Source organism: Melitaea cinxia, chromosome 27, assembly GCF_905220565.1.
Source record: "Melitaea cinxia chromosome 27, ilMelCinx1.1, whole genome shotgun sequence".
NCBI lineage: Eukaryota > Metazoa > Arthropoda > Insecta > Lepidoptera > Nymphalidae > Melitaea > Melitaea cinxia.
In genome coordinates, this window is record NC_059420.1 from 382,978 (window position 1) to 398,487 (window position 15,510).

At 38.9% G+C, this 15,510-nt stretch overlaps 1 protein-coding gene and 1 long non-coding RNA gene across 2 annotated transcripts in view; one reads left to right on the forward strand and one right to left on the reverse strand.

The window, feature by feature from the left end:
* Nucleotides 1–15,510, forward strand: part of LOC123666816 (spectrin beta chain, non-erythrocytic 5) — an 87,446-nt gene that overhangs the window by 13,368 nt on the left and 58,568 nt on the right. The window contains exons 2-13 of the mRNA XM_045600842.1: nucleotides 3,560–3,727; nucleotides 7,023–7,139; nucleotides 7,668–7,825; nucleotides 8,303–8,418; nucleotides 8,940–9,052; nucleotides 9,720–9,907; nucleotides 10,596–10,734; nucleotides 11,664–11,750; nucleotides 12,342–12,472; nucleotides 13,421–13,643; nucleotides 14,188–14,479; nucleotides 14,616–14,769. Of these exons, the coding sequence (XP_045456798.1) occupies nucleotides 3,560–3,727; nucleotides 7,023–7,139; nucleotides 7,668–7,825; nucleotides 8,303–8,418; nucleotides 8,940–9,052; nucleotides 9,720–9,907; nucleotides 10,596–10,734; nucleotides 11,664–11,750; nucleotides 12,342–12,472; nucleotides 13,421–13,643; nucleotides 14,188–14,479; nucleotides 14,616–14,769 (1,886 nt within the window). The remainder of the gene's footprint in view (nucleotides 1–3,559; nucleotides 3,728–7,022; nucleotides 7,140–7,667; nucleotides 7,826–8,302; nucleotides 8,419–8,939; nucleotides 9,053–9,719; nucleotides 9,908–10,595; nucleotides 10,735–11,663; nucleotides 11,751–12,341; nucleotides 12,473–13,420; nucleotides 13,644–14,187; nucleotides 14,480–14,615; nucleotides 14,770–15,510) is intronic.
* LOC123666817 lies at nucleotides 659–11,388 on the reverse strand. Its single transcript, XR_006745354.1, has 3 exons — nucleotides 11,138–11,388; nucleotides 8,361–8,365; nucleotides 659–670 (listed from the first exon to the last, which is right to left on the reverse strand). It is a non-coding gene; the product is annotated as an uncharacterized LOC123666817 (long non-coding RNA).

The following is a 15,510-nucleotide window of genomic DNA, read 5'->3' on the forward strand; positions in this document are numbered from 1 at the left end:
ACAGCAAAATAATACTGCTTTCAAGCAGTATTGTGTTCCTGTTGGTGAGTAAGGTGACCAGAGCTCCTGGGGGGTTGGGGATTGGGTCTGCAACGCGCTTGCGATGCTTCTGGTGTTGCAGGTGTCTATAAGCTACGGTAATCGCTTACCATCAGGTGAGCCGTACGCTTGTTTGCCGACCTAGTGACATAAAAAAAAAATTAAAAATTGGTTAACTTAATACATACATACATACATATAATCACGCCTCTCTCCCGTAGGGGTAGGCAGAGACCACTTCTTTCCACTTGCTACGATCCTTACATACTTGTTTCGCTTCATCCACTTTCATTATTCCCTTCATACATGCTCGTCGGTTTAGGGTACTCTTGACCTGGCCTTTTTTCAAGACGTCCCCGATTTGGTCTTGAAATGTCCGCCTAGGTCTACCCCTTCCAACACTTCCACTCACACTCGCCTTATACACTTTTTTCGTCAGTCGTTCTTCATTCATTCTCTCGACATGACCAAACCATCTCAGCATACCTTTCTCAATTTTTGTCACTACATCTTCTTTCAGACCACACCGTTTCTTTATCTCACTATTTCTCATCCTGTCACTCAGTTTAACTCCTATCATGCTTCTTAACGCTCTCATCTCAACTGCATTTATTCTGCTTTCATGTCTCTTCTGCCATACCCAACTTTCACTTCCGTACATGAGTGTCGGAAGCAACACCCCCTCATGCACAGCCAAACGAGCCTTTTTAGACACCTTCCGACTGCTCATAAAGGAGTTCAAAGCTCCGTTCACCATGTTTCCTGCATTCACTCTTCTTTCAATATCACTCTCACACTTTCCATCTCTTGTAAACTTCGAACCCAGATACACAAACTCATTCACCTGTTCAATTTGTTCATCTCCAATCACGATATTACAGTCTGTCACTACCTCATCTCTTTCAAACACCATCACTTTCGTCTTCTTTACATTCATCTTCATTGCCTTTCTAACAAAAGCTCCACTCATAGCAGTTACCATCTCCTGCAACTCCTCGGCCGAGGACGCAAGTAATACTTGGTCATCAGCATATAGAAGACATTTGACGAGTAACTCACCCATTCTCAACCCACTTTCATTCTCTTTTAACTCTGTCAAGCAATTGAAAAACTTAATAATTACTTTAATAATGAATAAAAGTTAATATCTGATATAAATTTAATTAAAAAAAAGTGTATGTATTTATGTATGCATGAAAATATGCACATAAAAAGCTATACCTCATTGGCTAGCTAACTTCACATTTATTTGTTTACTAACTGTACCCGCGACTTCGTCCGCATGGAATTTAACAAAAAAGTTATTGTTCTGTTCGCAGAGTTATAAAATAAATAAATTTCTAAAATAAAAGTAGTCTAAGTTACTCCTTACTACATCAGCTATCTGCCAATGAAAGTAGTAGGCTTATATAACACTAAAATGTAATGTAATTGAAGTCGGTTTTTTTCGTTTCCATACAAACACAATTATTTATAACATAAGTTGGTATTAAAATAAAATATATTACAATAATTTACTTAGAGTTATTCCTGATAGAGCACATCTCGCCTCGTTCTCTCAATGAGTCAGAGCGTTATCAGGGCTGATAAGAGGCGACGCCGCTGAGGTCATCGCTTGACACAAATTAATTTTTAATCTTGTTTTTATCTCTCTTAAGATGATATTGTCTAGTTGGTGGAAAATAACAACAGATGCTTGTTTAAATAAACTTCTAAAGTTGAACCGTCACCTTACGAATTGTTATTGTATCATATATGTTAATACGATAAGGTTAAGATGTCTGCTTCCCTTTTTAGAAAAAACCTCACAATTACTCCACATAAATTATACATCATTTTAAAGATTTATTTATTTTTTTTTTTTTTAGGACAACTTACAAAACATACACTAATACAGATTTTAAAAATAAGTGTTAAGATAAAATTGTTCGCTCTACTGGCACCCACAATAATGTCTTATTGCTTTTTTTAACCGAATTCAAAAAAAAGGAGGAGGTTACTCAATTCGACCGTATATAATGTATGTATGTTCGGGGATAACTCCGTCGTTTATGGACCGATTTCGATATATTTTTTTTGTTGGAAAGGAGATATCCCTAGCTTGGTATCATGATAAGGAAACCAGGATCTGATGATGGTATCCCAGAGAAATCGAGGGAAACTCTCGAAAAGCCGCATAACTTTTTACTGGGTGTACCGATTTTGATGATTTTTAATTTAATCGAAAGCCGATGTTTATCATGTGGTCATATTTAAATTTCATCGAGATCTGATTACAACTTTTGGAGTAATCTTTGATAATGCCTATTTACTTGACTATTTTTTCGTCTACCTACGTTGTATTACTTGTCGATATAATTGAAGTCGGGTTTTCATCGTTTGCCTGCAAACACTATTATATTTTTGTAAATTAATTAATTATTAAAATTATATATTGTGTGTGTGTATAAATGATAATACTTATTTAGTGCTAATTATTCGCACGGCTATAGCTAGTTGGTTTTTAATAATTAATTATAACAAAGTCAAGCCACCATCAATTCGGAATGTAGATTCTATAGAAAAGAGTCTGCAAGAAACTCCGCAGTTGCTCTTTTAAAATACTCATACTCTCTGTACGATCGATACAAACATTTGTCATAACATGTGCTATGTGGTTACGGCAGTAAAGAATATAGCCAGCCACTCTGCCCGTGACTATCGATAGAGGCGGATAACTATCAAACTGCTGGCTTTCAAGTACACAGGCCGAAGACGGGCAGCAGCGTCTTCGGTGCCATAGCCAGCCCTGCGGTCACTAACCCGCCTGCCCAGCGTGGCGACTATGGGAAAAACACATGAATTCATTTTTGGCGTGAACTTAGGGAGGCCTATGTCCAGCAGTGGACTGTGATAGGCTGAAGTGATGATGACGAGATCGAATTAAACAATATGAACCAAGTTTGTCTGATCCAAGTTTTCCTGGAAGAGATTACTTTAACGACAAGGCCGCCGACTATATTGTTGTACTATGTTTTTGTAATAACTCTACTTAATTCAGCCTATCGCAGTCCACTGCTGGACATAGACCTCCCCAAGTTGGCACCAAATATCCGGATTATACGCTATCCTCATCCAAACCCCACCGATCTTACGTTGATTATCGGTCCAGCGCGCCGGAGGATTTCTCACATCAAAATCAACACTTACTTTATACATAAACAGGCTTCAAAAGACCCTTCGAATCATCAATTTACAAATTAAACTTTTAATTATCGTTACAAGTAAAGCGACCACCAATTCAAAATGTAGATTCTGCAGAGAAGAATAGGCAAGAAACTCCGCAGTTACTCTTTTGAAAATAATAATTATATAAACTGTGTTTTAGTACAAAATTAGTAACATGTTGCATAAATACAGCGTCACTTAGTCCACACATCTTTATCAACTATGTAATCCTGCATTGAATAATACGCTTTATCTAACAGCTTAGCTGTTAGCTTGAATGTCTCGGTACTAATTACCATAATTTACCTTGCAGGCTCGAATGGAGGTCGAGGACCTGTTCGTGGACCTGGCAGACGGGCGGCGACTTCTCAAGCTGCTGGAGATCATCAGCGGCGAGCGGTTGCCCAGGCCCAACTCTGGCCGGATGAGGGTCCACAAGATCGAGAACGTCAATAAGTCGCTCAGCTTTCTACACACTAAGGTAAGCCAGAAATGTATTGTAGGGGAGGGACAGGTGGTCAATGTTTGTCGTTTCATAAGAGGAGAGCTTATACTAGAGCCGCGAGAGAATATTTCTTGAGATAGGGTATAATAGGAATTATTCTATTCAAAATCCAAAAACCTACCCGATATGCACACAAAATTACATAAAAATCAGTCGAGCCGTTTCGGAGGAGTATTGCACCTAACATTGTGACGCGAGAATTTTATATATAAGATTTTTCACAGAATTTTTTGTTCAATCACAATAAAATATAGCCTATATCACTCCTGGGTAGTGTAGCTTTCTGTTAGTGAAAGAATTTTCATGATCGGGTCAGTATTTGCGAAGATTACCGCCTACATACAAACAAAGTTAGAAACTTTACCTCTTTATAATATTAGTATATATATGTACTATCTAAGCTACGTCAATAATAAGTCCAAGTAATCAAGTCCTCAGTCTTTAGAACACATCTTTCCTAGATTGTTTTCTATTTATGAAGTAATTACTTCTTATTTACGCACGCTTGACTTGGAGAGTACGTTGGTGAATGCGTGACGAGAACGTTACGAAAAGTGTGATCGGGCGAGGCGAATGGAGTAAGTGAGAGAGGTGCGAGCACTCATTTTCTTTCTTCTCTTTCTCTTTTTCTCTCATAGCCAGTTACGTATATCTAAGACACAGTGCCGCCGCGTTGGCGCAACGGTTCCAGCCATGGATTGTACCTGTTGTCCTGGCGGTTGCGGGTACGATCCCCGCACATGACAAACATTTGTATTGGTCATACAGGTGTTTGCCGTGGTCTGGGTGCTTGCAGTCCTTGTGGGTCTCCCCACCGTGCCTCGGATAGCACGTTAAGCTATCGGTCCCGGTTGTTATCATGTACACCTGATAGCGATCGTTACTCATAGTAGGGAATATATCCGCCCACCCGCATTGGAGCAGCGTGGTGGATTAAGATCTGATCCTTCTCCTACATGGGGAAAGAGGCCTATGCCCAGTAGTGGGATATTACAGGCTGAAGTGTAAAAGACACAGTGCAGGCCTATTGCCAAAGAAGTTTTACTTCTGTCGTGTGGTCTAAAGCACGCTCATTTTTTAGTAGCTAGAGTATTTTGTTCAGAATTACTTTTAAGTTTTTTCTCGAAGTAAATTAAATTCAATTTTAATTGTTACCGTAATGACAAAACATGTGTAAATACAATTATCAATTATAACATTATACAACAATTGTTAAAACACATTTTTTCGATGATATTACAATAATTCTTACCATTTAAAAACGTTTTTTTTTTGTCATCGCAAATGTTAATGCCTTGTTGTTGTCAAACTTGTTTCTTCAAACATTAATTAAGATATACATATTTATATGTTATAAAAAAATATATAGTATATATTACTAGCAATACCCGTGCGAATAATTCGCACTAAATAATTAAAATATTTACCGACCGTCAATCATCTTGACGTTGTTTCAAAATTAAAGCCGTCATATAATTATATAATTTTAATAATCAATTAATTTACAAAAACCAAAGCAATAATAGTTTTTTTAGTTGTTGTCGCCGGTAGAGCAAGCAATTATCTATAAAATGATATATAATTTATGTGGAGTAATTGTGAGGTTCTTTTCTAAAAAAGGAGGCAGACATCTCAATCGTAGCGTATTCATATATATGATATATGTATTTGTTTTATACGTTCAAGTTATGTATTTGATTACTATACTGGCTGACATGAAATACTTTAATTCAGACCGGATGTGGAGTGAACTGTCTGACTTCAAAATAATGTTATTTATTTTAATAGCTGTACCCCAAGGAAAAATACAGTAAAATATTTTCGAAGTTATACTTCGTTAGGTAAAAATGATGAGAGTAAATTTTTACGATGCGCTAAGTTAGCTAGTCAACGAAGAAAAAGTTAGCAACGAAGTTAACGGCTAGCTAAGCTAGTGAAGTATAACTTCTTACGTGCGTACATAAGTACACACACAATTGTTGTACAATGTTATAATTGATAATTGTATTTACACGTGTTTTGCAATTAAGGTAACAACTAAAATTTATTTTAATTTATTTGAAGACTTAAAAGTAATTCTGAACAAAATACTCTAGCTAATGAAAAAACGAGTGTGCCTTAGACCACACGACTGAAGTAAAACATCTCAAGCAAGAGAGAAAGAAAATGTGTGCTCGCCTCACCCAAGCACACTTTTCGTAACGCTATCGTCAAGCTTTCACCAGCTGACTTTCGTAAAGCTACTTACTCACGTGCGTAAAGAAGTGTTACTTCAGTAATCAAACAGGATCTTAATAAAGTAAATATAATTTATCAGTAGCTAGCAAAGAACTGATCCACATCTAACACCGGTAGGTTACGCCATATTTAGTATTTTCACTCATAAAAGATAATCAGTGGACACGGCAAAGGAATGCTTATCGCTGAAAGAGATTAGATTATTATAAATATACACGCACTCACTGAAGGAGTCCTTAGCGAATGCGTTATTTAACGGTTGAAGTAATGATAAGGTCTTCGCTATCTCCACCGACTTTATTATAGAATAATAATAATAAAAACCCAATGGTCGCACAGCGGTCAAAATTCGACTATTATTAATAAATTTAAATTTAAGAAAACCAAAAAAAAAAATGAAAATAAAGAACCTTTTTCTAATTATTTGACTGCAGACTTTGACAATCAAGAAAAGAGTATAATATGCGTGTGTGTGTCAAATACATGTTAGTGTGTGTAATGTTTATTTTTTTGATTTAATATATTTTTATGCATTATTTTAAAAAAATATGAGTATTCTGCACTTCTTCTCTATATAAACTATAAGTGTGTGAACTTTCATACTCCTCCGACCGCGAATTTTCGTAAAAAGAGATACAAAGTTTTGGCATCACGTATTAATGATAATAATATAAAACTATGTTCAACGTAGCAAAATACAGGTAACTTTAGCTTACCGGTTTATTTACTTACGAATTCAATTAGAAAAAAGTGGGTGTGCAATTCACATACGGCAGAAGTTTAACTTCTGAAAGGTATCCTACGAAATTTTTTTTTCACCGAGAATATAAAACACTGTGTAATGTATTCTATCTCATTCTCTCCTATATATTTATGTTTGTTTTTTAATCGTGACGCATCTTTGTTTCTGCGAGTTTCAAATCACAGCGATTCTAAAGAAGTGTTACTTCAAAAACGGGCAACAGTAACCTAAAAATTGTATACACTAAAAAACTATAATTTTTATCAATCTAATGTTACTATAACCACACAGGTGCGCCTCGAGTCGATCGGCGCTGAGGATATCGTGGATGGCAATCCTCGCCTCATCCTCGGTCTGATCTGGACCATCATCCTGCGTTTCCAGATTCAGGAGATCGAAATTGATGTTGTAAGTTATACTCCTAAACCTGTATGTATAAATGTCATCATCATCATCATAATGACATAAGAAAGCTGTCCATTCTGTCAGCCTTTGATGATCTTCCACTCTTGGACTATGTTTTCTTTATGGATGTGCAGGAATGGTCTTGCCCAGCTAAACTATGACCTCTTTCTCAATCGAATAGCCAGTGCTACTGACATAGTCCAGTGCATGGCGGTACTGATGTGGTGATAAAGGTTTCTCACGTAGTTCGAATAATCGATGGTCATTTAAGGCATTGTCTATACCATATCAGAAAACACATCGTCTACAAATCAGTATACTTTTTCAAATTTTTGTGAAGGTGATTACTTCTGAAACTTAACTGTTTTCCAGTTACACTTAAGGGAAAATCAAACATCAACCAAATAGGATCAGTCGACCCAAATCGAACAAATTAAGCTCAACATTCCCTTTAACTTTTGGAATTCTTAACTCGCTAGAAGATTTGTAATCTCTTTGTTCATATCCTAATAAGCTATATTTTTCTGCCAGGACGAAGAAAACGAATCATCCGAGAAGAAATCAGCTAAGGATGCTCTGCTCTTATGGTGTCAGCGTAAGACGAGTGGCTACCATGGCGTACACATACACAACTTTACAGACTCCTGGCGTTCGGGTCTCGGCTTCAACGCCCTCATACACGCTCACAGGTTCGATTACTTGTCACTACATCATAAACCTGATAGCGAACGTTACTTATAGTATGGTATATGTCCGCTAACCCTTAGTAGACCAGCGTGGTGAATTAAGGCATCCTTCGACATGGAGAAAGAGGCCTGTGTCCATCTGTGGGATGTTTCAGGCTGAATCAATCAGTCACACTATTTCTCATAAGGATAAAAATGGGATATTGCTTTTTAGAAAAAATTTAGAATCAGAAGATTTCTTTTTTCTATTACTCAAAGACAGACAGACTTCAGACAAATCCAATGTGAATAACAGCAAGATTGTTTGGGATATATTTTGGTCAATATGTCAACTTATCCCTACAGAAATAATAATACTAAGATCTATTTGTGCTGACTTAATTGTAATATCATTAAGATTGAAATCTCTCTCAAATATCTTTGAAAATCCGACCAGTCTTAGAACCTATACTATATACCTATGTAATAACTCTTTCACAGACCTGACCTATTCCGCTGGGCGGAACTACCAGTCAACGACCACGTGGAGACCCTCAACCATGCCTTCGACGTGGCCCACAATCACCTCGGTATCCCGCGGCTGCTTGACGCTGAAGGTAAGGGTTCCGGGATCTATTAAAAACCTATAACTCAGAGAACATCATGGATATTATATTAAAATTAAATAAAATAATTTAAACAAGTCTGATTGATAATTCTTATAATGTAAAGAACTAACAAGATTAGGAAATCATGGTAAGTGGTCACCGCTGCTGGTTAAATTAAAAAATATTTTTTTACATATATGTTTGATATTATACTATAAAGGATTGAGTTTTATAATATTGATAAGGCACTACCACCAACAACCTTAGTCGGGTTGTAGGTTCTGAAACTTCCACTAACTATGATTGTAGACAGTATTAAGTAATTATCTAGCATGATTATCATTTTAAAAGGCCTGATACTTCGGTGATGTTGCAGATATCATTCTAATGGGTTACTAAGTCCCAAAGTGTTTATAGCTACCGTGATAATTTAATAATAATAACAGATTTAAACTTTCAATACGAGACTTTAGGACACAATATCCCAATTTAAGGCGAAGTTTAAATGTGTGTGTGTGTGTTTGTTCCAGACGTTGACACAAGCCGACCGGACGAGAAGTCGGTGATGACGTACGTGGCGAGCTACTACCACACGTTCGCGCGCATGAAGAACGAGCAGAAGAGCGGCCGCAGGATAGCCAATGTGAGTTCATATTGCAAAAATAAATGCTATTTTTTGGGCTTTTTGGAGCGTCCAGATATCTTTAGAGGATTTTGAATACTATGTCGTAAATTTTTTTTGGGTATCTGGAAGAAATAATTGTCCTCTCATTAAACTACATAATCTGTAACTTTCTTTAAGACTGGTAATCTAATGGTGTACTAAAACACACTTTAAATACTACTAAATGATGAATAAATCAGCGTTTCATTGTGAAATACTATTTAGAAACCTCTGTTCACAAGTTTTAGACCAGCGTTTGATTTTGCGTTATGCTGGTCAGTTACTTTGTCCTTTTTAATTACTTAGGGTATAAAGTCGACTGTTACCACATCTTGAATCTTAGAATAGCCCGTTGGCGCAGTTTGCAGTGACCGTGCTTTCTGCTCCGGGGGTTGAGGGTTCGATTCCCGCCTCGAGCCTGGGTGTGATAAATGTATATATTTAAATATAAGTATTATTTCTATGTATTTATCCCATAACACAAGCACTAACTTGCCTAATGTAGAAACAGACGACCGTGTGTGTTAAAAAATATATCTTAATATTATATTTTGTAATATATAATCCCATACTTTTTAATAAAAAATAAATAACATTTGCCAACATTTACAGTAATTTACCAAATTTTTTCTTCACCTTTCTCCAGATAATCGGTCAGCTGATGGACTGCGACGGTCGCAAGGCTGAGTACGGCCGCCTGGTGTCCGCGCTGCTGGAGTGGATCCGCCTCAAGATCCAGGAGCTCAACTGCAGAGATCTGCCCAACTCTCTGGACGGCATACAGAGATTACTGCTGGCCTTTAAACAGTACAGAACTGTGGAGAAGCCGCCCAAGTGAGTGATAAGATTTTTATACATACAAGATAGTTGTTGAAAGTTTCTTTAACCGACATCAAAAAGAGAAGGAGATTCTTAAATTGACTGCATTTTTTATGGATTTTAACTGGGTGTACCGATTCCAATCATACTTTTTTTATTCTTAAGCGAGATCGGACGAGTACTTTTTGAGTTTTTTTTTTGTTTGGTTTGAGAACAAACTCACATTCTTAATAAGTAAAGCCTTCTTCTTTCACTTAAGTGAGTAATGTTTGATTTTACGAATGTGTAATTGTTCCATTAACTTCATTTAGTCCGTCTCATATAAGCATCGCTTGCGATTTCGTATATGGGTTTGGGAAACCTACTTATGGCAGAGGAGCGAGAACTTAAAAATAATAGACCATGTCAGGTCTTAAAAGGGTTTTTTCGCTTGTGGCGTGAAATTCAAGTTTATAGATAAATACTATTTGCTTTTTGAGAACCCTCCCTCCCCTAAATGGTCTGCTTTCGCGTCTTTATATGGCTTGCATGTTTAAGTAATGGCCTCTTTTAATACAAGAGGGTAAATAAAATTATGATTTAATGCAATAACATGCCACATAAATAACAAGGGTGGTTACTTTTTGTTTGAATCTATATAATTATAAGTTTGGTTAAATTAACCTAACCCCTTTCCCCCTTTTATCTTTAAATTTTCTTTCAGATACAAGGAGCGTTCGGAAATCGAAGCTCTGTACTTCCACATCAACACGATGCAGAAGAGCCTCGTGGGCGAACCCTGGGCGCCCCTCGAGGGTCAGCTGCCTCAAGACCTGGAGAGAGCCTGGCAACAGCTGGAACAGGTTTGTCATTGATTTAAGCCTCATTTAAATGGTGGCCCAAAATTATTCCAAAGAAAAGGTAAAAGAAGAAATTTAAGACAAAGTGCTGGATGTGTGGCTACCTACCACATCGAACTATTATTACATAAGTAGTAATAGTAATTCAATGAGGCTTCAAGATAACTTACCTGATACCTTTACCATTTAACCTTACCGATACCTTTACCTTAAAAATACCTTTACCGTTCATAACCTTAACCATTACCGTTACCAAGATACATTGACGCGTTCGTGAAACAGAAAGCACATAGCTCTGAAAAGAGCTGTTTTAATGTTCGTGAAACAAGATTGTTAGCTCTGAAAAGAACTGTTGGAAAATAGCACAGCACACCATGCAAGCGGATGCACCAGCAATCACATGCACAGATCTTCACGAAGTACAATCACGCCGCCGCCGAGTGAAGTACACGTCAGAGATCCGTTCGCCGCGCCGATCGCCGCCGAAAAGGGCGAGACGCGGGAACGTATGATCTATTTATAGATATCGCTCCGCGCTACCGTGCCTCCGACTCGCGACGAAGCGCACGAGTAATCGACAGCGGCACGCGCGGGGAAAAAGAGAGCCACGCGCGAGAAAGAGACGCAAGGCCTAGACAATGAACATCTGCGATTGGTCATAAAAAGTTATCGACTATTGTTATACTTACTTTTTTATTGTTAATTGTTTTATATATATATTACCATTTTTTATTCAAATATATTCGATCGACACCTTCTGAGAAGACTTTCATTTCGACACTACAATAGTCCCTAAAGATGGGATGCGGATTTGTTGTGATTGGTTGATCAATCAATGAAAAAGAAAATATATTTATATAGTTTTATATAGTTGCGCCAACGCGGCGTCGAAAATGTTTTTACTTAATTCTATATAATAATGCTATTTCCAGGCTGAACACGCTCGTGAGCTGGCTCTCAGGACTGAACTCTTGCGGCAGCAGAGACTTGAACAGCTGGCCTACAAGTTCCATACAAAGGTAAACTGTTATTAGCAATTAGCTTGCACTGTGCCTTAGATATACGAAACGTAAGGCTATGAGAGAAAGAGAGAAAATGTGTGCTCGCACCTCTCTCTTGCTCTGTTCGCCTCGCCCGGTTACACTTCGCAACGCTCTAGTCATGCATTCTCCAGCTTATTCTCCAAGTCAAGCGTGCGTGAAAAAGTTTAACTTCAAAACCCGTCATAAGATTAATGTATTTTAGTAACATACCAACAACAATACACTTATTACACTAAAACAGATATAGTAGCAGAGTATCATAAACAAGGGCGGCCTTATCACTGAAAAGCGACCCTTCCAGGCAACCTAGGGGTATTTTCATGGATTTTATTATATCTGTATATTAAATAATCATCATCATCATTTCAGCCTATCACAGTCCACTGCTGGACATAGGCCTCCACAAGTTCGCGCCAAAAATGGCGTTGTTGCCATGTGTGTTGCCCATAGTCACCACGCTGGGCAGGCGGGTTGGTGACCGCAGGGCTGGCTTTGTCGCACCGAAGACGCTGTTGTCTTCCGCGTCTTCGGCCTATATTAAATAATAACTTTTTATAATTTTTCCAGTCGGTGCTCCGAAAAGGATACTTGAAAGAAATGATCCAAGTGCTATCTGATCCGAGATACGGCTCGAACTTGGCTCAAGTCGACGCAACGGTCAAGAAACACGAAGCCATCTCCGCTGACATATTGGCTCGGTGAGTTTGCTTAATGATTGGTGAGCCTGTTTTAATAAGTGTCTATAATGAACCAAAGTATTTGTTATGTAGTGTTCCAAAGTGTTTGTTATGTTCAGAAGTATAATTTGAGTATGATTAACTAGGTAGGTAGGGCACAGCAGGAAGTTTCCTGCTCAAAATATGGAGCAGCCCGACTGGGGTAGTACTTCGACTTTACAGAAGATCACAGCTAAAAAATACTGCTTTCAAGCAGTGTTGTGTTTCTATTGGTGAGTAAGGTGACCAGAACTCCTGGGAGGAATTGGGATAGGGTCGGCAATACGCTTGTAATGCTTCTGGTTTCCCAGGCGTCTATGAGCTACGATAATCTCTTACCATCAGGTGAGCCGTACGCTTGATTGCCAATCTTGTTGGATGAAAAAAAAAATATTCGAGAAAAATATGAAGTTACTTAATTCCATATGTTACCTGTCTCTCTTACACCTAAACACTGTCAAGGTTTTATACAGCGACTCTTTATCTTGGTAGTCTTTTCAGAAAAGGATATTATTAAACCATCCAACATTCCATCATTAATTGATAAAAAAAAATTTAATGTATAAATGACTTTTTAAATTTTATTTATTTATAAAAGGGGAGAAGGGATAATTAAGGGGTTAATAACATTTGTGGCAAAACAACGTTTGCGGGGTAGAGGAGCACTTATAGTTATTGCACCCGGGCGAATCTGGGGTGGGTCGCTAGTCTCATAATATGTATTCGCTTGCTTGTCAAAGGTGAAATGTCTGAGATGCTCTGAAATTATGTATCATCTGTAAAACTACATTTCATTCGAATAAATGATTTAATGTTATTATTATTATTCATGCTTAGACTTTTATGATGACGCTCTTCACAATAGATTATCCATATATGGCTTTTAATTTGAAGCCTCGTCTAACATACCCTAAAATATCGTGTTTCTAGTACGGAGCGCTTCGAGGACCTATCAGCCATGGCCGCCGAGCTGGTGAAGGAAAAGTACCACGGCGCGGAGACGGTGTCTCGCACGGAGCAGGCCGTATTACAGCGATGGAAGGAACTGCTCGAGCTGCTCGAGCGGCACCGCGCCTCGCTGGCGCGGCTGGCGCACCTCATGGCGCTGCTGCGGGAGGCGGAGGCGGTGGCGCACACCCTCAACGAGATGAAGGTACGGTCCTCGCTTCGGGCTGGTGCTCTGTAGTGCCGGAGGAAGCTGATCGAGCGGTCGGAGTAGCAATTTCTTGAGAGATTCATCGTGACGTCACTTGATTGTAATGGAATTTTACTTACTTATTAACGACGCGAGCAAAGGTCTCACACAAAGGTCACACACCACTAGCTTGTGGTTGTTGCGATGGCGGTCGCGGGTTTGATCCTCGCACATGGCATATATTTTTATTGAACATACAGATGTTTGCCGTGGTAAAACTAATAAAAAATCTAAACTTTAAAATTTTAATGTCTGAAATGACGATTTGAAAGTGCTTTTGAAGCCTATTTGAATAAAGTTGTTTTTGATTTTGGTCTGGGCATTTGTGTTGGCGTGTGTGTCCGACTCCCGACACAGGAGTAAATTACAGCCGGGGCCGTTAAGGAATACAATAAGTAATATGGATTATTATAGAGTCTCTTAGAGCATAAGTTGGGTCATTCTTTTGGTCATTTTCGTAGCCAAAAAACACGAGTACACATATTCTCCTTCAATCTTGCAGGCTCAATTCCAATCCGAAGAGGTTGGTCGCCATCTAGTCGACGTAGAGCGACTCCTCCAGGCTCATGCTCTACAAGAGTTACAGCTAGGAGCTCTAGACGAGAGTATCAAACGTCTAGCACGTCAGCGCACAGCTGCTGGACCAGCTCCAGCTACTGCCCAGCTCCATGAACAGCTGCAACGTCTGGAAGATGATTATACAGGGCTGGTAGCCGCCGCTAAGGATCGTAAGGCGAGGTTGGAAGACGCGAGGAACTTGTATCAGTTCTTGGAAGATCACGATGAAGAGGAAGGTATGTGAATGAACTATAAATATGAAATCAGAATTTTTTATCTGTTTGATACCGTTATCTGTCAAATAGCGCTATTCACGACCGTTGAAGGCCCTTAGGAGACTAGAATTTAGTTAACATTGTGGTGTGTCCTTAGGCTGGGTGACGGAGCGTCAGCGAATCTGCCGTGCTGACGTGGCTGCTAAAGACCTTCGAGCCGTCCTTGCGCTTAGGGCCAAGCACACAGCACTGCTCCATGAACTGCGTGCCAGGGATTTGGTCGCACAGCGCCACCGCGCCAAGGGGCAGAGGTACACACATACATACTCCACGAACGCACATTTTATTTAATTGGTTCAAGCTGTAACATCCCACTATTGGGCATAGACCTGAGAAAAGGGTCGGAGCTTAATTGACCTAGCTGCTACACTGCGATTTGGCGGATATATTCCTTACCATGAGTAACGATGGCTATCAGGTGCCTGTGATAACTACAGGGACCGTCGGCTTAACTGTAGACTGAAAACGAATATGCAAATACAAATGTCCATTCCGAGTGGGAATTGAACAGGCAACCACTGGTGTTAAAGGTCCACGCACCACTATGCTAGAGCAGTTTCAGTACACGCACACACACACACACACACACGTACCCACATGTACACACGCGTGACTTTGACATGCCAGTACTGATACCAGTATTTTAAAGGATACTTATTGGAGATACAATCAGTGTGTTGAGGCTCGCGCAGTCGGGAATCGAATAGGAAACATAGAGGGCTTTGTGCCTGCAGCTACTTGCTTATCTACGAACCTTATAGATGGTGTTTTAAAATTAAAATAGTTTTTGAAGTAAAACTTCTTTATGAACGCTTGACTTGGGAGTAAGTTAGTGAATGCCTGACGAGAGTGTTGCGAAAAGTATGATTGGGTGAGGCGAGTGAAGCAAGAGAGAGAGAGTTCCGAGCACATATATTTTCTCTTTATCTCTCTCTTTCATCCTTAGCCAGTTACGTTTCGTATATCTAAGGCACAGTGTACTTCAGCCATGT